This window comes from Conger conger, chromosome 1, assembly GCF_963514075.1.
Source record: "Conger conger chromosome 1, fConCon1.1, whole genome shotgun sequence".
Classification (NCBI taxonomy): domain Eukaryota; kingdom Metazoa; phylum Chordata; class Actinopteri; order Anguilliformes; family Congridae; genus Conger; species Conger conger.
The window spans coordinates 77,283,173-77,303,151 of NC_083760.1; the positions used below are offsets into that span (position 1 = coordinate 77,283,173).

Here is a 19,979-nt window from a genome sequence, read left to right on the forward strand (position 1 = left end):
TCAGGTTATTCCGCACAATTAATTAGCATACTGTGAAAATTTCGCGAAATCTCGGTGGCATCATGTCAAAAATCATTTTAGGGGCCCTGGCTGAGCTCAACACACACCATTGGTCTCATGAGCGCGCCCGTTCAGCCAAGGAGAGAGGCGTGAGTGTGAACGCGCGAAATAGGAGGGGGGACGGTCTGGAAAACGGATTCGAATTTCGAACACAGAAAGACCGAAGACAGACGACAGCACGGATTTCCTGTTGGAAAAACGGACGGGCCTCACTGCTAAAACGGTAAAATAAATACATACCATCCTAGCTATTTGTCTACAGCGAGTCTGAGGCTTGTGCGCTGAACAGGCCACCGTGCCATTAAAACGGTGTACTTCAATACAGCACTCCCTTGTTTTCCAGCACCTTGTACACATTATTCTCCCTTTCAAGTCTAGGAAGCTAACGTTAGCCAACAACACTAGCGAGTAAGATGGCGGTCGATTTGGTTATATACGCAGGACCATATTGGGTTCGCATAAAATGGCGGACTCCAGTGGATGAATATGGTTAGAAGTAGTAACACTACGTTAGAGTACACAACGGTATTTGGCATTGCAGCGCTAGCTACGAAATCATACAGTTTGCAACGTTACTTCAGTCTAATAGAAATGCATAACGTTAGCTAAGCCATGTTTTAGAAATTATGACCAAATAGTTAAGTAACCCAGTCTAGTCGGCTAACTAGCTAACATTAGCTTTGCTGTATCTGTCTTGCAGAAAGCCGATTTGCTCATCTTAAACTACCTAATTTACCCCACTTTCTAGCTAATTTAAATTACTTAGCTAGCTACACGTCAGGTAGCCTGGCCACTAAAGTTAGTCCTAATCCGTGTGTGCAAGTGCAACCTTTAAAAGTTGCTAGTCTGCAACGTTCTAGCTAGTTTGCTAGCCTCTAGCTACCCGCGGGTATCATTATGTAGCTACTAGCTGGCTAACATTATGATTTTACAAATATGCTAGGTCCAAGTTAATGATAGCTAGGCAGTTAGAAAGTAACTAACTTGGACTAACATAACCTAATGCGCTACAAAAACGATAACTCGCAGTGATTAGACTTGATTACTTCGTGAGTTGTTCACTGGTTGCTAGCTAGCTAGGTTAGTTATTCTAACGTTTGTCATCTAGCGTAATTCTCCAGAAACTTGAGTGTGTAACTTAGTTGCAGGTTCAGGGTTGATCTATCGCCAACTAAATCACCAGCTAGCTAGCTAGTAACTTAAAGTGTTAACGCCCACTTGGTTGTTGACTGGCTAACGTTAACGCAATTATGTGGCTAGCTACACCATATGCTACATATGCAGGTACGGTTACTGTTAGGTTACGGTTAGAGGCCCTGAGAATTGTTTTGGCAGAAACATTGACCAGTCACTCATTATTATTTTTTCTAATAGCATTACCATTAACTACTGTTGCATTATGTTAGATCTTGGATCCAGGCCTGATTAATCTTGTGATTAATTGTTGTGGAAGGATATTCATATTAATTCAGTCATTTTTGCAGTAGGCATTGTGCTTAAAATTGACACGTTTATTTATTTTATTTATTTTATTTTTATTTTGATGAATGGTCATATTATTAGTAGCATATAAAAGTAGCATTTTGTGGTTCTTGGTGATGCTTTAGCAGTTGTTGGCCTGTGTGAAGTCTCCCTGATCCAGGAGTTAATGCTGAGGGTGTGGGGGTTTGAGGAGGGTTGCAGACAGGTGTGAGGTACAAACCTCTTCAGTTTAAAAAGCACCCTTCCCCCATGCGTCTGCCTCTGTTTCTCGCCTGCCTGCCATTTTCCATCTGCGGTGAGGGTGTGTACTGGTTTATGCTCTCTCCCCTCCCCCCAACATCACGCTTCATCTCCTCAGACAGTCTTTCATGCGTACACACACTCCCTCCGAACGTTAGGGGACATATCATTTTGGACTGACAGGTTTCTACATGTTTTCTAGGCTCTGAACACTCATCTTGTAGCTTTCTACTGAGTTACATTTTTAGATTACATCTAAAATACATTATCCTGTGGTGCAGTGGTTAGCACTGCTGCCTCACAGCAAGGAGGTCCTGGGTTCGAATCTCCGTCGGCCGGGGCCTCTCTGTGCGGAGTTTGCATGTTCTCCCCATGTCTGCGTGGGTTTCCTCCGGGTACTCCGGTTTCCTCCCACAGTCCAAAGACATGCAGGTTAGGCTGATTGGAGAGTCTAAATTGCCCATCGGTATGAGTGTGAGTGAATGGTGTGTGTGCCCTGCGATGGACTGGCGACCTGTCCAGGGTGTATTCCTGCCTTTCGCCCAATGTATGCTGGGATAGGCTCCAGCCCCCCTACGACCCTGTTCAGGATAAGCGGGTTCAGATAATGGATGGATGGATGGATACATTATCTTGGTTTGAGTTTGTGACCTGATTTTAATAAATGGTTTGCTTTTAGAAAAGGACTCTTGTCCTCCATTTTCTCCCCTAATTTATCTCCCCACTCCACTTTCCCTCCTTTTATCTCCTCACTTCAGTGATTTGGTAACAAGAGGCACACACACACACACACACACACACTCACACATATGCATACGAGGTGACATTCTTTCAGTCATGCTAATGTGCATCTGTCCTTCCTCTTGTGTTTCACTTATCTGTCTTGTAATAAAAAGAATGTCAAGATTAATGTACTTTTCAAATAATTCCCACTGCCGTTAATTACCCTCACATCGATTGATGCCTGTTCTTTTTCTTAATATGGATTTGGAATTGGTCTTCATTTGCATTCTAAGTGGTCTTAAAAAGTCTTGGTTCACTTGTTGAAACCGGCTGGTGCACCGCATTGGCGCCTCCCTTCACTTCACCCTCACCTCCTCCCTAATTCGCTCATTCTCCCCCCCGTCCCAGATGCCTCACACTAGAAGGTATCCATCTCCGGAGCGGGCGAGCCGAGGCAGCTACCAGGACCGGTGCCGTGGACGCAGGCAGCGGCGACAGCGGTCCCCTTCCCTGTCCTCCAGCAGTGAGAGGGAGAGGAGAGGGGGAGGCCCCCGGAGAGAGGAGGGCTACCTGCGCTCCAGGAGGTCAGCGCCTTAAAAACGCATCGCCCTCTTCGCCCATGTGGCCCTCGCGCCACCAGTGCGTGACTGCGCTCCACACGTGCGCTGCACCTGTGCTTTTTTACAGGCCGCTTTTCCCCCTATGTGCCTCTGAACTGTGCTTAGCATCCTGTGGGCCTCAAACACACAGATCTTTGATAAACACGTCTGTAGAAAACGAGCGCTGACTCCCAGGCGTGGGTGTCATTCAGATGAATTGGATTATTGAATCTCATTCTTAAGTCTTATAAGAGTGAGTCAATAATGTTTATCTTTCAAACATGTACTGCTTAAATGCAGAATTGATCATTTATTACACACTTACAGCCTAAGAACTGTTGCAGTACTTAGTGGTGTGTGAACATTGTATAGTGCGCCATGCAAGTTTCGTATTTCATGTGGCCTTTATCTTCCCAGTGTTGGCAGTTAACATCTGTCATTTCTCATTTTACCACCCCTAGTAATTTCTCTCCCATGCTTCCATCTTGCACAGCACACAAACACACTTCTAACTTAAGAAACTGATACACCCGCAAGATATAGGGCAGCCTGTAGCGTAGTGGTTAAGGTACATGACTGCGACACGCATGGTCGGTGGTTCGCCACAATAAACACCCAGCCATTGGGCCCTTCAGCATGGGGCTCTTGAGCAAGCATCTGTAGACATCTGGTCAGGGCGGCCTGTAGCGTAGTGGTTAAGGTACATGACTGGGACCCGCAAGGTCGGTGGTTTGATCCCCGGTGTAGCCACAATAAGATCCGCACAGCCGTTGGGTCCTTGGGCAAGGCCCTTAACCCTGCATTGCTCCAGGGGAGGATTGTCTCCTGCTTAGTCTAATCAACTGTGCGTCATTCTTGATAAGACTGTCTGCCAAATGCCAATAATGTAATGTAATGTAATGTAGTGTAATGTAATATACATGCAGACCGCACACACAGAAATATGTTTTCCTTAAAAAAAAAAATATGAAAAAATTTAAAAAAGGGACTCCATGTCTTTGTCAGGGGTATAGTACAGGAGGACAATGCTGTTTGCCTGATGAGGACCTGAGCTGTAATGTTTTCCTGGCTTTTAAGCTGCTTGAAGAAGTACAAACATTTCTGCATCCGGTCAAAATTCTTCATGAGGTTATAATTGTTCCAAGAGATGAGCAGCAGTGAGCAAATCTTTTGTGTGTGTGTGTTGAGTTTTCTCAGTCACCGCGTTGAGGCCTCTGCCTACTACGTCAGGCCCCTCTTTGAGTTGCGCTCCTTTTCTCCCACCTCAGCTACGACCACCGCTCCGCAGACCGCAGGCCCTACGACCGGCGCTACTGCGAGGGCTACAGGCGTCTGGACTACAGCCGCGAGCGGGAGAGAGAGCGAGCCGCGCCGGAGGGCTACTACGCGCACGGCGACGCACCGCACCGTCCCTACGACTACCGGCGCGACCGGGAGCGCAACAGGCCCCGCGAGGAGTCGTACGGCAGGAAGGACAGCAGGCGTAAGCACAAACGAAGGAGGCGTAGAACCAGGTCCTATAGCCCGTCCTCTTCGGTGAGTGCTGCCCGACCCACCTACCTCTCTTTCCTGCTCCCTCGCTCATTTCTTTCTGCCTTTCTTTGTCCCTCGTCTTTATCCCACGTTTCCTTCCCTTAAGTCTTCCTATAACATCCTTTTGTCCCCAGCCCCCGGACTTGGTAAGTAGTAAACTTTTCCTCATGTCTCGTTTTTTATTTATTTATTATTATTATTATTATTATTATTTTTTGTTTAGTTTTGTATTTTTTGGGTTTTGACAATCTTTTTTTTTTTTCATTGTCTCGTAATGCGGGCCACTACATATTATTCAGCATTCCCACAATTAGATCAGGAATACGGAGTCTGATTGGTAGACTCACATTGTCACTAGCCTTGACACTAAAACAATCCATTTAAACTACGTAAGCATTATGCTTGTGTTCGGTTTGCACAGAATTAGTATTTTTGGCAGGGATGTTCAGTTGCACTAGAAATGCTGTGAGCAAGTCTGATGGGAAGATTTTCATAGTTGAAGACTGTGTCAGCCAGATATTCATAGCTGGTGACTGGGCCTGCTTTAGCCAGATTTTTTTAATATTTTTTTTATCACCCCCCCCTGCCTTAGCCATTTCCTGCTCACTCAGCTTTAGCCAGTCAGGCAGTCCTTTCTCTGTTATGGTCCTCCTCCGCCCGTAACCTGTGAGCTCATTCTGTCAGATGGCCGTGGCTCAGTGATGCACTGTCGCAGGGCCAGGCTGGGATCCACATAGCTGTCTAATGATGCACGTGCCTTTAGCGTCTGTCCAGCATTCTTCACAGCCAACCAGATCAAACAAATCACTGCCACTCTCTTATTCCGGTTTCATACGGATTCAAAATAGGTTTACATGTGATGCGTCTTCAAATGGCACTTCATTGCCGTCCACTGCTAGTATGAGCAATCATTGTTTGAGCTGCCATTTTAAAATGAACATAAGGAGCTTCATTCATATTTATACTCATTCAGATGAGTCCCATGGTGTGATTGGAGATGTTACATTAATGGCATTTGGCAGACGCTCTTATCCAGAGCGACGTACAGTTGATTAGACTAAGCAGGAGACAATCCTCCCCTGGAGCAATGCAGGGTTAAGTGCCTTGCCCAAGGGCCCAACGGTTGTGCGGATCTTATTGTGGCTACACCTGCGATCAAACCACCGACCTTGCGGGTCCCAGTCATGTACCTTAACCACTACGCTACAGGCCGCCCTGACCAGATGTCTACAGATGTTTTGCTTAATCCTTGTAATATGCATTGGAAAATGTGGTCGACCATCAAAGACCATAGTATCTAGTGTTAGGTGCCAATGGAATTCCACCAAATAGCCAGAGCCAAGTCTGAAATGGTTCTGTTTTTATATATGCAGTTCTTAGAAAACCGTATAAGCCTTTCTGTAGGCTTCTGTCTCAGCTTCTTTAGCTAATTTTGCTCCTTCTGCTGGAATTGTGAAAATAATTGATCACTGTTATTTTTCAAGTTGTCCACTCAGCTTAAAACCATGGGTTGCTACATGGATTAGCATGTTAAATGTATGCCTTTTTAGCATTATATACGTAAAGAATTCAATCTTCTCAACCCATAAGTTCAGCCCAAACAGATGCTATCCTATCACATCACGGTTCTGGGGCACGTGAGGCATGTCAGTAAATGGCGAAACGTGTGCTGGATAGACACTCAAATGCATGCAGGGGTGGGCAGAAGGGGGCTGCTGCTTGGAAGAAGAGCGTGAGGCGGGTCAGGGAGAGGAGGGTTTTCCGGGTGGCGGAGACGGAAACCGGATCCTCCGGCTCCATTCTCGAAGTTTTGATTCACCTTGCAGCGCTTTCCCAGGAGAGTCATGAGCGGTGTTTATTATTAGCACGCGTCTCAGCTCTCGCCCACTTTCCTTTAGCCCTCCTCATATCGCTCTGTCCCTCTCTCTGCTCTCCACCCTTTCTGTCCTTTCCCCGTTCTTTCGCTCTCTCTACCTCCTAACCGCCACTTTCCTGCTCTCCGCTTTCTCCTTTTCTTCTCTTTCCCCTCTCTTAACCCCCCCCTCCCCACTCTCACTTTCTCCTCTGCTAGTGTTTGTATCTTCCTGTGCTTTTCTCTTCCTCTCTCCCTCTCTTCCTCCCCCCCCCCCCCCCTCCGTCCCCTTCGTCCTCTCCCTCCCGTTGCGCGAGAGCGATGGGCAAAACCGAGCTGTATTCGGTGTATAAGACCTGCGTGGACTGTGTCTGCCTGTGCCTGTCTGTGAGTACCTGTCTCCTCCCCCGCTCTGCTCCCCCGCGCTGCCTCCGCTCCGCTCCGAGTGAACCCCGCTCCCCTTCCCTGCGTTCCCCTTCCCTGCGCTCCCCTTCCCTGCGCTCCCCTTCCCTGCGCCCACGCTCGCGTCCGTCCGGCATGCAGACTAACACCCGTCTCCCTGCGCTGTCCTGTCCCTCCCGCTGCCCGCCGCCCCGCCTGCGGCTTGCTGAGACTTCTCTGTTTACGCTCTCCGTTTGGGCTGAGAGCGAGAGTGGCTTCCTCAGACACCCATATTAATAACAGAGCCCTGTGGATGGAAATAGGCTGGAGGGGCTCCTCAGCGGAGGCCACCGAGCCCCTTGGCATGTCCCATTTAGCCCCCAGTCTGTATGGATTTACATTGGGGTAAGAGCCATGGAGACTGGTGTCGCTCCGGCTAAGGGATGTGGAGCTGAGCCACAGAGCGCGGAATAGCAGGGTAGGGCTATCATGTTGAGGTTTGTGTTACTGCGTGTGTCTGTGTGTGCGGGAGTGTCTTTCTGAAAGACAATCACTCCAACTACAGGTGTGTGTGTGTGTGTGTCTCTGACACTGCTCTGTCTGCGGGCTCCAGATCAAGGGATGAGGGTGCAAAAGCTGCAAATTGTATTCTCAAAGTGCTTCCAACTGTTTTATGTTTGAATATCACTTTTTTTTTCTTTCAATTAATCCCCCCCTTTTTTCTAGCATTGATTATTTCTGAAACGTTTGTGCATCCATTTTGCATTTTCTGACTCAATTTCTTTCTGTATTGGTAAAAAAAAAAAGATGTTGCATTTTTATTGCTCTAATCTCATTTAATAATTTAATGCATTCATGGATATCTCTGTAGACTTTCTTTTTTGTTTGGTAGGAACAGCAGATAAAACGATAAAGAGAGGGAAAGGTGGGAGACAGACAAAAGCAGTGAGAGGAATGTGATCTTTGACTTGTTCCCTTGCACTATATCCCTATCGTTATATATCCCTCACGTGGTGTGGTGTCAAATGACTCGCCATATGACCGCCCATTCTACCTACAACAACTACACCGCCTCCTCCCGCTGTCGCCGTGGCAATGGCTGGCCCCCTCTCCGCCCCCTCCGACCTTGGCGGGCAGCAGCGGAGCACCGGCCGGACGCGGGCGTTGAGTGTGCAGGACGACGAAGAGGGGCACCTGGTCTATCGGAGTGGGGACGTCCTGCAAGAGAGATGTACTCACTGCCACTACTTATCGTAACCCTTCTCCATATCAGTACATCCTTAGAGCATTAAGAGGAAAGGGATTACCCCGTTAACGCAGTTCTGCCGGCTTCTCTCGAGCTGAGGCGACGGATCACTTTGTGTAGTACATGCAGAGGTGCGTCGTAGACGGAATTTGAGAGGGTAGGTTTAGCTCGGTTACTTCTGCAAATATGTAGCAGTTGTATGTTTAGGAATTATATTTGAAGTATCTTGGGTTGTTTTGTTTTGTTTCAATTTGTCCTTGAAAATTGACAGCAGAAGGCAACGGGTTGTTTAAGACATAATTTATTTTCAAATCCGCTTCACAATGCGATTAATTTTCCATTCCTCGTCTTTCATTAATCAAACCCCACTGAGCCCACCCCTCCTTACTCAGACTTCTAAAACCAGCTTCAATTAACCTCCTAATGAAACCCCTCACTTCTGATCCAGTCCAGATCTCCCTCACTCCAGTGGCCCACGTTTTTCTCTTGACTATTTAAGAGCACCATCATCGCACAGACTGGGAAGAGTTTTTTTTTCTTCTCTGTTTGGTTGTTTAGTAGTATTTTTCCTTCCTTCACAGTCGTCCTTGAATGCCTTAAAATCTGCTTTCCAACTTCTTCTCTTCTCCCTCCCTCCCTCCCTCTGCTCTCATCTATTTACTCTTAAAAAAGACAAGGACTGCTTTTATTTAACTCGAGCAATGGCGTTTATGGTGAAGGATGGAAAAATCTACTTTTTTTTAGCCTTTTTTTAACTTCAGTTATGCGTTAACAACTATCACTTCTGCCCCTTCCTTCAAACCCCAGGTAGAACACCCAGCCACTGCAGGGATAATGTGTGTAGCTCCCGTTTAGGTTCAAGAGTGCGGATGGGGTGGGTGGCGTACGCCAGTATAAACCTCTACTATGAGGGAGCACTTTCCTACCGTGGAAGGGAGGCTGACCAACCTCTGACCCTGAAAATGTGTTCTCTCTGCCGTTCCTCTTTCAGTGTGTCACTCTGCTGTTCAGCACTTCTTAACCATTTCTCTGTGTCTGTCTCTCTGTGTCTGTCCGTCTGTCTGCCTCTTTCTCACCGTCCCTCGCACACAGATGAGATTGTCGGCACGTTGGGGGAGGGCACCTTCGGGAGGGTAGTGCAGTGTGTGGACCACCGCAGGTTTGTGGCTCTCCTCCTTCTGAATGAGTGTGTATCTTGGAGGAAGTGTGTGCACCGGTCTGCGTGCTGCGTTTTTGTTCCAACCATTTGCCTTGTTTTTATTTTGCTGACCGCTCTATAAACGACCCTGCTTCAAGCCTGTACTTGGGCACAGCAAAATCATTAGGATACACTTGCAGGCCGCGGCTGTAGCCGGAACTCATACACATGTCAGATAAGATGTGATTGAGTCAATTATATAATTAAAACCAGAAGTTGGCAGAAAATCCTGAAACGGATCGGCTCTTGTTGTGCAGCCCTGGTGTAGACTGATTTGCTGCCTCATGGAAGCACACACATTTGTACATTTAATTTGACATTTTTTCATCAAAGTAGAAATGGTTGTGTGGTCTGTTTCAGGGGCGAAGCGCGCGTGGCCCTGAAGATTATTAAAAATGTGGAGAAGTACAAGGAAGCAGCACGACTGGAGATTAACGTTCTGGAGAGGATCAACGAGAAAGACCCAGAGAACAAACAGTGAGTGCAGCCTTCATCTAATTCAGCCTGCTTCCTGTATATCTGCACCAGCCTACATTTTCTATATCTACACCCGCCTACACCAGCCTACATTCTCTATATCTACACCAGCCTGCATTCTCTATATCTACACCAGCCTACGTCCTCTATATCTACACCAGCCTGCATTCTCTATATCGACACCAGCCTGCATTCTCTATATCGACACCAGCCTGCATTCTCTATATCTACACCAGCCTGCATTCTCTATATCTACACCAGCCTGCATTCTCTATATCTACACCAGCCTGCATTCTCTATATCTACACCAGCCTGCGTCCTCTATGTCTAAATACACACGTTTCTGTCTCAGCTGTGTGTTTATCAGCACAGAGGACCGGACCCTGCTGTTATAAAAATGCATGTTTCTGTCTCTGCTATGGGTTTATCATATTTCAGGGGTTTTTGTCCCCTACTCAAAGCTCCATTCAGGGAAATGCGTTTCAGCTGTCACTCTTGCTGCAATCCCTGCCAGCTTTGAATCGAGACTCATGCGGGGGGAAGAAAAACAAACAAACATAATCCAAAGAACTGATTTATTTTCGCATTATTATTTTGACACATTGCTCTGAAAGTTGAGGTACTGCTTGCCAGGAATCCGGGCTATGCACCATAGCATAGATTATACTGCTTCAAACATGGGGTGTACCGTTAGCCAACCACAACCTGTAGTCCGCTATTGCTCGGCTAAATCTGCTTGGTCACGCCAGGCCCTATGTCTGTGGCTTTATCCTGGCTGAGCGGCCTGTGGTTACAGAGGCGTTGGAGGGTACTCACGCTTGCTATGCTGACGAATCTGATTGCCTGGAATCGAAGCGCAAAGCACTGCAGGAGTGAGACTGGTCTCTGAACAGGGTCACTTGGTGTCAGTTGAAATCTCAGGCACTTTGAAAAGATTGAATTCAGTGTGACATTCTTTCCTCGGGGATTGGCACTGCTGGAGCGCAGCTTAATACTCTGTGTCTGTGTCTCGCGCTGGCCTGCTGGGTAAAATGGTGACTTCATGTCGCTGGTATTCAGGATGGTACGGCCAGGGACACAGGCAGCCATTTGGTGCCTTTCAGTTCAGCTGAGTGAGCTTCACAAACGTTTAAGGCCCGGTGTTAAGGTCTTAAGCTTTATCCCTGGCCTAGGCACGATTGATTCTTGTAACCTGTTTTTATTAAGTGGGGCAGAAAGATATGAAATATTATAACTACACTCACCGGGCACTTTATTAGGAACATTTTAACTTTATTTTTACACCTACTTATTCATGTGATTATCTAATCAGCCAGTTGTGTGCCGGCACTGTAATGAATACAATCCGGTAGATAGGGGTCAGGCGCTTCAGTTAATGTTCACATCAACCATCAGAATGGGGGATTTTATCTAAGTGACTTTGAGTGTGTAATGATTGTTGGTGCCAGACTGGGTGGTTGGAGCATCTCAGAAACTGCTGATCTCCTGTGATTTTCACATACACTAGTCTCTAGAGTTTGCAAAGAAAAAAGAAAAAGGAAAAATCCAGTGAGCAGCAGTTCTGCAGACAGAAACACCTTGTGAATTAGAGACGTCAGAGGGGAATGGCCAGACTGGTCAAAGCTGACGGGAAGGTGACCATGACACAAATAACCACACATTAGAACAGTGTTATGCCGAAGACTCAACTTTAAGTGGATAGGCTACAGCAGTAGAAGTGTAAAAAAGAAGTCTAATAAATACCTAATAAAGTGCTCGGTGGGTGTATACGCAAGAAATGTAACATTTAACTTCTGAAAGTAATCTCTAAACAAAGAATAAAACGCGAACATACTGGCGTTCTCACTGGAGATGGGGCGTCAGGACCGGTTACGGGTGGCACTATTGTTGGTCTTTTACGGTAGCAGTGTTTGACTCTGCCCCTTCCCTTCTTGCGCCCCAGTCTGTGTGTGAAGATGTACGACTGGTTCGACTACCACGGCCACATGTGCCTCTCCTTCGAGCTGCTGGCCCTCAGCACCTTCGACTTCCTCAAGGAGAACAACTACCTGCCCTACTCCATCAGCCAGGTCCGCCACATGGCCTACCAGATCTGCCAGGCCATCAAGTGTGAGTACATGGACCCATGCGCAAACATACACGCATGCTCATACTTACACACGCGTGCATGCCACCGCAAGAAGCCACATACACACTCACACCCTCATACATGGTAGATGGTAAATGGTTGGCATTTATATAGCGCCTTTATCCAAAGCGCTGTACAATTGATGCTTCTCATTCACCCATTCATACACACACTCACACACCAATGGCGATTGGCTGCCATGCCATCATACATATACACGCACGCCTGCATGCTTACCCACACACACATGCAGAACCGCACACGCGCGTGCACGCACACAGACACACATACACGCTATTAAGCTGAGAAAAGTCTCCCCTTATTATGACCAGGCATGACTAGTTATGTCTAAGAAGCAAGCTGATCCATTTTCTGCAGAAAGAGTTTAGTACTTAAACACAACAAAGTGGACGAGCATGAACTCTTATCTTTTTATACACAGGCTTAATTCTACATCTGATTGGTACAGGGTACATGGTTAATGTACATGGCATATTGTAAAATGCAGAAAAGTTAATGATTGGTTATGGTTGATCATAGAGCACGTGTGGAGAGGGAGAAAGAGATAAGGAGACCTCAAGGTCTCTGTCTGTTTGAGACATTTGAGGTTTTCTACACCCGTCTCATGAGGCCTCACACACAGACACTAACGGACACTTTCACACAGACACACACACACACACTCTCACAAGTGCATTGCTCCAGACCAGTGCTTCAGTTAAATGAATATGTGGCTGACCTGCGGTCTGCAGGGCCCCTCCGCTGCGTTTGAGTGTTTTTTCCGTCTGCCTGCTCGGTTCCGCTTTGTTGTGTGGATTCTGACGTTGGCTTTTTTTAACCCTCAGTTCTCCACGACAACAAGCTGACCCACACCGACTTGAAACCAGAAAACATCCTGTTTGTGAACTCCGACTTCACCATGACGTACAATGTGGAGAAGGTGAGGAGAAAAAGGCGCACGTTTCGCTTCCTGTCCTAATGCCACAGCATTTAGAGAGGCCTCAACGTCTAAAAACAGCCTCTCATTGGAGGTGTGGTCGACACGACGTTGAGCCTCTCTGGTCTGGAGGGAGGTTATTTCTCAGCAGACTGTCCTGATATGCGTTCAAGACAGCATATGGTGCAACATTGATGGTGAACTTCAACAATTTAATATGTAAATTTCATTCATTGTAATTAATTATTACAATTACTTACAATTAATGCTATTAATCCAACACCTTGTTAATACAAACGAATGCAAACAAACTTACTTAGGTCTAACAATGCCGACTAGCTGATTCGTCGCATCGTAGTGTGGGAGCAGCCTGTAGCATAGTGGTTAAGTGAGTGGGACACGCAAGGTTGGTGGTTCTAATCCCGGTGTAGCCACAATAAGATCCCCACAGCCATTGGGCCCTTGAGCAAGGCCCTTAACCCTGCACCAGGGGAAGATTGTTTCCTGCTTAGCCTAATCAACTGTACGTCACTCTGGATAAGAGCGTCTGCCATATGCCATTAATGTAATGTAATGTAATGTAGTATAACCGCCAAATCATTGTCAGGTTATGTTCTCTCGACGTTTTTTCCTTCACCCGGCATTTATATTTGCCGCGCACAACCATCTCTTGTGTGTGTGTGTGTGTGTGTGTGTGTGTGTGTGTTAGGAACACAGTGTGACTGTCCGTGACATGAAAAAATTCTGGAGTGTCGTGTTACCTTTTTCTGTTTGATATATGCAACACAGCAATTTTATCATGAGTGAAGTATAAATCAGGCCTAACTCTTTCTTATGCCAGTGATTTTTATTATGTCCGATCTTCATGGTTTATTGTGCTGATAGTTATTGTGTTGACTGCTGCTGTGCTCCTATTGTGGTGTTAATAGAAATGGCAGTTACTGCGCTCATCTTGGTGGCTTCGGGTGTGTTATTGTGCCCCCGTCTTGTGTTTTATCTGATGGATACTTATTGCTCCTCTCCCTGTGTGGTTTTTAGCGTTGGCGGTTGCAGTGCTCCTGACTTGTAGTTTATAATGTCCTCGCTGTCGTCTTCTCTCAGAAGCGAGAGGAGCGGACGGTTAAGAGCACGTCGGTACGGCTGGTGGATTTCGGCAGCGCCACTTTCGACCACGAACACCACAGCACCATCGTCTCCACGCGGCACTACCGCGCCCCAGAGGTGCTGCTGGGTAAGTGCTCTCGCTGCGTTTGTGCTCTCCTGTGCCGTTGGTGTGATATAGCAGCGGTTTTGAGTGTCTGTGTGTTCTCTGCAGAGCTGGGCTGGAGCCAGCCCTGTGACGTGTGGAGCATCGGCTGCATCCTGTTTGAGTATTACCTGGGCTTCACCTTGTTTCAGGTACACCCTTACCTTCCTGCCCACTGTGGGTGTATGCTTCAGTTCAATACTGCCAGATATGATTTCACTGCATGTGTGTGTTTGTGACTGAGACGTGTGTGTGTGTGTGCGCGTGCGCACGTGTGTGTGTGCGTGTGTAGGCGTGTTTGTGTGACTGAGACCCTGTGCGTGCCTTTAAGTGGCGCTGGTTGCAGCAGCTGGGGGACACAGCTGCAGGCTCATCCCGTCGGGGTCCACAGGGATGAACTCCCAGCAGCCTGGTGCTAGCAGGAGCTCCAGGATCAAAAGATCCACACGCTCCTCCAGCTGGTCCCGACTACAGAGTTCTCCCTGCTCCCACTGCTCCCTCCTCCTCCCCTGCCCTCTAATGCAATCTTTCAGCCTGACAGTGCAGGTCTTTAATCAGCACAGATGATTTGCGTCAGGCCTAAAGTGTGAGTGGGGGGGGTGCATGAATAAAAGGCTGTGAAAGATGAGGCACTCAAACTGTCGCTGCGAAGATGAAGCGTTGCGCGCGCCTGTGCCCTTGAGGTGTGTGTGTGTGTGTGTGTGTGTGTGTGTGTGTGTGTGTGTGTGTGTGTGTGTGTGTGTGTGTGTGTGTGTGTGTGTGTGTGTGTGTGTGTGTGTGTGGGTGGGGCCTTGCACCAGGCCATACCATCACTCTACCGTCCTTCAGCAGGCCTTGAGCCCGAGGCAGAAAGGGCAAGGGAGGGGGGGGGGAAGAGAGTGTGTGTGCGTGTGCGTGTGCGTGTGCGTGTGCGTGTGCGTGTGCGCGCGCGTGTGCGTGTGCCTGTGCGTGTGTACCGACGGCGTGACTGTGTTGGGAGGTGTGTATGTCTGCTTGTCATCATTCCCTCTCCTCCTTGCTCTCAGACGCATGAAAACAGAGAACACCTGGCCATGATGGAGAGAATACAGGGGCCCATCCCCTCTAGAATGATCCGGAAGACCAGGTTAGAATCAACTTTTTTTTACACTCAGTCTCTCTCTTTCTCACTCACACGCACAGGCTGTAGCTCTCTCACGTGCGCACACACCCACACACACCCACACACACACACACACAAACCAGACCAGGTTAGAATCAACTTTTTTTACACTCAGTATCTCTCTTTCTCTCACACACACACACACACACACACACACACACACACACACACACACACACACACACACACACACACACACACACACAAACAAACAAACAAACAAACATATTTCATATTCAGAAACAGCCTTCTCTGGGCCCTGTTCTGCGCTGACTGCACTGTGTGAGAGACAGGAGTGTAAATCTCTATCTGGTGCAGTACAGACAGTCTCCTCTCCCCTCAGGAAACAGAAGTACTTCTATCGCGGCCGGCTGGATTGGGACGAGAACTCCTCTGCGGGCCGATATGTGAGGGAGAACTGCAAGGCTCTGCGGGTGAGTGTGTGGGGGGGGAGAGAACTGCCTCTGGGTGAGTGTGGGGGGGAGAGAACTGCCTCTGGGTGAGTGTGGGGGGGAGAGAACTGCCTCTGGGTGAGTGTGGGGGGGAGAGAACTGCCTCTGTGGGTGAGTGTGGGGGGGAGAGAACTGCCTCTGAGTGAGTGTGGGGGGGGAGAGAACTGCCTCTGAGTGTGGGGGGGGGAGAGAACTGCCTCTGAGTGAGTGTGGGGGGGGAGAGAACTGCCTCTGTGAGTGTGTGGGGGAGAGAGAACTGCCTCTGTGGGTGAGTGTGGGGGAGAGAACTGCCTCTGTGGGTGAGTGTGGGGGAGAGAACTGCCTCTGTGGGTGAGTGTGGGGGGGAGAGAACTGCCTCTGTGGGTGAGTGTGGGGGGGAGAGAACTGCCTCTGAGTGAGTGTGGGGGGGGGAGAGAACTGCCTCTGTGAGTGTGTGGGGGAGAGAACTGCCTCTGTGGGTGAGTGTGGGGGAGAGAGAACTGCCTCTGTGGGTGAGTGTGGGGGAGAGAACTGCCTCTGTGGGTGAGTGTGGGGGAGAGAACTGCCTCTCTGGGTGAGTGTGGGGGGAGAGAACTGCCTCTGGGTGAGTGTGGGGGAGAGAGAACTGCAAGGCTCTGCGGGTGAGTGTGGGTGAGTGTGTGGGGGGGAGAACTGCCTCTGTGGGTGAGTGTGGGGGGAGAGAACTTCCTCTGTGGGTGAGTGTGGGGGACAGAACTGCCTCTGTGGGTGAGTGTGGGGGGAGAGAACTGCCTCTGTGGGTGAGTGTGGGGGAGAGAGAACTGCCTCTGTGGGTGAGTGTGGGGGAGAGAACTGCCTCTGTGGGTGAGTGTGGGGGAGAGAACTACCTCTGTGGGTGAGTGTGGGGGGAGAGAACTGCCTCTGGGTGAGTGTGGGGGAGAGAGAACTGCAAGGCTCTGCGGGTGAGTGTGGGTGAGTGTGTGGGGGAGAGAACTGCCTCTGTGGGTGAGTGTGGGGGGAGAGAACTTCCTCTGTGGGTGAGTGTGGGGGACAGAACTGCCTCTGTGGGTGAGTGTGGGGGGAGAGAACTGCCTCTGTGGGTGAGTGTGGGGGGAGAGAACTGCCTCTGGGTGAGTGTGGGGGGGGAGAGAACTGCCTCTGAGTGAGTGTGGGGGGGGAGAGAACTGCCTCTGAGTGAGTGTGGGGGGGGGGAGAGAACTGCCTCTGGGTGAGTGTGTTGGGGGAGAGAGAACTGCCTCTGGGTGAGTGTGTTGGGGGGGGGAGAGAACTGCCTCTGGGTGAGTGTGTTGGGGGGGGAGAGAACTGCCTCTGGGTGAGTGTGTGGGGGGAGAGAACTGCCTCTGTGAGTGTGTGGGGGGAGAGAACTGCCTCTGTGAGTGTGTGGGGGAGAGAACTGCCTCTGTGAGTGTGTGGGGGAGAGAACTGCCTCTGTGAGTGTGTGGGGGAGAGAACTGCCTCTGTGGGTGAGTGTGGGGGGGAGAGAGAACTGCCCCTGGGTGAGTGTGGGGGAGGGAGCCCTGTCTGTTACCAGTGGGCATGCAGAGAGGGCAGATGGAAAATGAGCAGGAAATGATGGCTGTGTTTAATGAACAGTTCCCTGTGGGTGCTAACCTGTCCCCCCGGGTCCTCTCCAGCGCTACCTGCTGTCGGAGGCCGAGGAGCACCACCAGCTGTTCGACCTGATCGAGAGCATGCTGGAGTACGAGCCTTCCAAGCGCATCACCCCCACCGCCGCCCTGCGCCACCCCTTCTTCTGCCCCCTGCGCGACGGGGGCGACCCCGGGGGCAGCAAGAGCTGGGAGGGCAACCGCGACATCAGCCGGTGACCGGGGGGCCGGGGGGGGGAAGGCCAGCGCCGGGGCTCCCCTGCTCTCCCACTCCCTCCCCCCTGAAGCGCACAGCGTGTGCTGACTGGAACGGCTCAGGCATGGGGGCGTGGCCACAGCCTCAGACTCTGGGGCTCATTGGAGGGCGGCTACCAGAGAACGATGACTTGACAGCGACACCAGCCAATCCAAGTTAACCTGAGAATTGACCTTGGTGGGTGTTGGAAGGGGAAGGGGATGTGGGAAGCCCTCCTAAAATCTCTCCGCTTCAATTTTCTGAGAGGCTCAAACTGAACTCTGCTGATTGGAAGAGAGATTGGGAATACGAGAGCCCTCCGATGACACGGACAGGTGTCTGGCTGTCTTTTAGGGGCTCTGACGCGTAATGAGCCTTTGCCTGATCCTGATTGGACAGGGCGGGTCTCGTGACATCACCAGCCGACAGTCACTCAGCGCAGTTGCGGGTCGGTGCCTCAGTGAGCCGCTGGATCTCAGCCGGGCCGACGGCCCTGTTTCCCTCTGATACTGACCTGGGCTCCTTAATGGTAACTGACTGCCGCTCCTTGTTCCTCAGTGGCATTAACTTTTACATGGTTTTTCATCGCTCTGTTGGCAGCAAGTGTCGTCACACACACACACACACACACGCACAGAGTACACTTTCCTTGTTGCAAAGAATGCTGCCTGTCTGTCATGAATTGAAGCACACAGTCTGACCTACTGCAGATATGCCCTCTATGCCGCAGACACACAGCCTAGCCGTTTACAGTATTTATTGATACAACTGAGCATCTGTTTTTGTTTTGTTTTTTTTGTATGAAATGAACTTTGTATAAACTGTATATATGTACAATTCTATAATAAACGTAAGCTCATATTCAGGCCCGTCTTGTCTTTTTGTGACTTTTGGGGTGGTATATACGCTGCTCAGTGTGTTTCCCTGAAAGGCTTGTTGGTCTGAGTGGGGGGGGGTGGGGGGGTGTTGATATGGAGTTAGAGGCGATAGTGTGTGAGTGCAACCCTGCTGTCATGGTTATTTTGGTGCTGGCATCACCGTGTGCAACCAGAGTCCTTAAGTCACTGCGTGCGTGCGTCCTCGCGCCCACGAACCGTACAGGAAGCCAGTCCTCAGCTCTGGTGCCCCCTCAGGCCGACGTAGGATTTGCAGCCTTTCTGTACTGTCCCTACACTTGTTTGATACTGTATTCAATTCAAGGGCGTTCAAAGCTCTTTTGTGAACTCTTTTTGGGGTAATATTCTTGCTTGTATAATGTGATGTATAATTTCGTGCCTGTGAGGAGTTTCAAGGACTGTTCTTGTGTTGGTTCCTTTCAAAGAAAGTCACTGGTTATTTAGGCCACATAGGCTACCTGCACGTGAAGGAACTGCCTCGCTCCAAAGACTACCCGGTCCCCGAAGTGTGCGGTGTCTCAACGCCTCCTGCCCCCTGTGTGATTTGCTGGCGTGTTTTTAGGTCTAAGAAGGTAATGACCTCGCCCCTCTCTCCCCAGCTGTCCTTCACGTGCCCTAGCACTGATCCCGCCTGAAGCCTTTAATCTGCTCAGGGCCCGCGCCTCACTGCTCCCGCCCTCACTCGCCAACGTCTCCTGTCAGCCAGCCAGGGCGCTCCTCACGGAGGAACATAAACCTGTGTCTCCTGCTGTCAGCCAGGGAGCTCCTCACGGAGGAACATAAACCTGCGTCTCCTGCTGTCAGCCAGGGAGCTCTTCACGGAGGAACATTAACCTGCGTCTCCTGCTGTCAGCCAGGGAGCTCCTCACGGAGGAACATAAACCTGCATCTCCGCTCTGCGTCGTATACTCGTGCCGTATTAACCCTCCTGTCTGTGGAGGTGCATTTTCACAATAAAGCAGCAGTTTAAAGTGCGTACACCTGGGGTGTCCAATCTTATCCAGAAAGGGCCGGTGTGTGTGCAGGTTGTTGTTTTAGCACAGGACTAAGAGAGCTGATTCTACTCATCAAGGTCTTGATTAAAGACCACGATTAGTTCATTAGTATAATCAGGTGGGTTACTGCTGGGTTAAAACAAAAACCTGCACCCACGCCGGCCCTTTTAGGATAAGATTGGACACCACTTGCGTACACAGCCATAGCATCAGATCCACTGTTTGGCTCTCAGTAGCACAACTTGTGTGATGTCACCATAAATACACCGAGTGAGATTTCTGCCCAACAGCTGTGTTACAGCGAAGGGGGTGGGGGGTGGGGGATTTGGGGTTATCTGAGTGCAGTGAGTGTTAACTGCTGATCTGAGGGTCTTCTAGTACAAACACTCCAGTGAGGGTCTACTCATCAGTAATGAAGCGTCCTCACCTGTCAGAGCTGAAGGCTGAGGAATCCGTTAAAAAAGATGATGGACCTTGAGCCTGCAAACCCTCCCCCATGATGGAGGATCTATGACTCTGGAATCACAAACACCATAGTTAATGACACTGTTACTGTATTTTTACCCGAGCTA

General features: G+C 49.4%; 1 protein-coding gene across 3 annotated transcripts; it reads left to right on the forward strand.

The window, feature by feature from the left end:
- Nucleotides 1-120: 120 nt before the first annotated feature.
- On the forward strand, nt 121-18,377 carry LOC133123930 (dual specificity protein kinase CLK2-like). Of its 3 annotated transcripts, none has more exons than XM_061234662.1 (13): nt 121-283; nt 2,914-3,089; nt 4,373-4,640; nt 8,008-8,101; nt 9,209-9,275; nt 9,675-9,791; nt 11,734-11,900; nt 12,765-12,859; nt 13,958-14,087; nt 14,172-14,254; nt 15,128-15,207; nt 15,587-15,677; nt 17,309-18,377. In XM_061234662.1, exons 2-13 carry the CDS (start codon nt 2,914-2,916, stop codon nt 17,498-17,500), a joined length of 1,560 nt encoding a protein of 519 aa, XP_061090646.1. In that variant the 5' UTR covers nt 121-283; the 3' UTR covers nt 17,501-18,377. The 3 variants fall into 3 exon arrangements, with proteins under 3 accessions (XP_061090646.1, XP_061090656.1, XP_061090664.1); XM_061234672.1 differs by having other exon boundaries at nt 122-283; nt 8,011-8,101; XM_061234680.1 differs by lacking the exons at nt 121-283; nt 2,914-3,089; nt 4,373-4,640 and adding an exon at nt 4,647-6,876.
- The last annotated feature ends 1,602 nt before the right edge of the window (nt 18,378-19,979 follow it).

What these genes read in the sequence shown, in the direction of transcription:
- LOC133123930 (XM_061234662.1), top strand. Translation starts at nt 2,914, where the DNA reads ATGCCTCACACTAGAAGGTATCCATCTCCGGAGCGGGCGAGCCGAGGC. An exon ending in TGGGCTTCACCTTGTTTCAG is followed by an intron (nt 14,255 to 15,127) that starts GTACACCCTTAC and finishes CCTTGCTCTCAG; the next exon opens with ACGCATGAAAACAGAGAACA. An exon ending in AGAATGATCCGGAAGACCAG is followed by an intron (nt 15,208 to 15,586) that starts GTTAGAATCAAC and finishes CTCTCCCCTCAG; the next exon opens with GAAACAGAAGTACTTCTATC.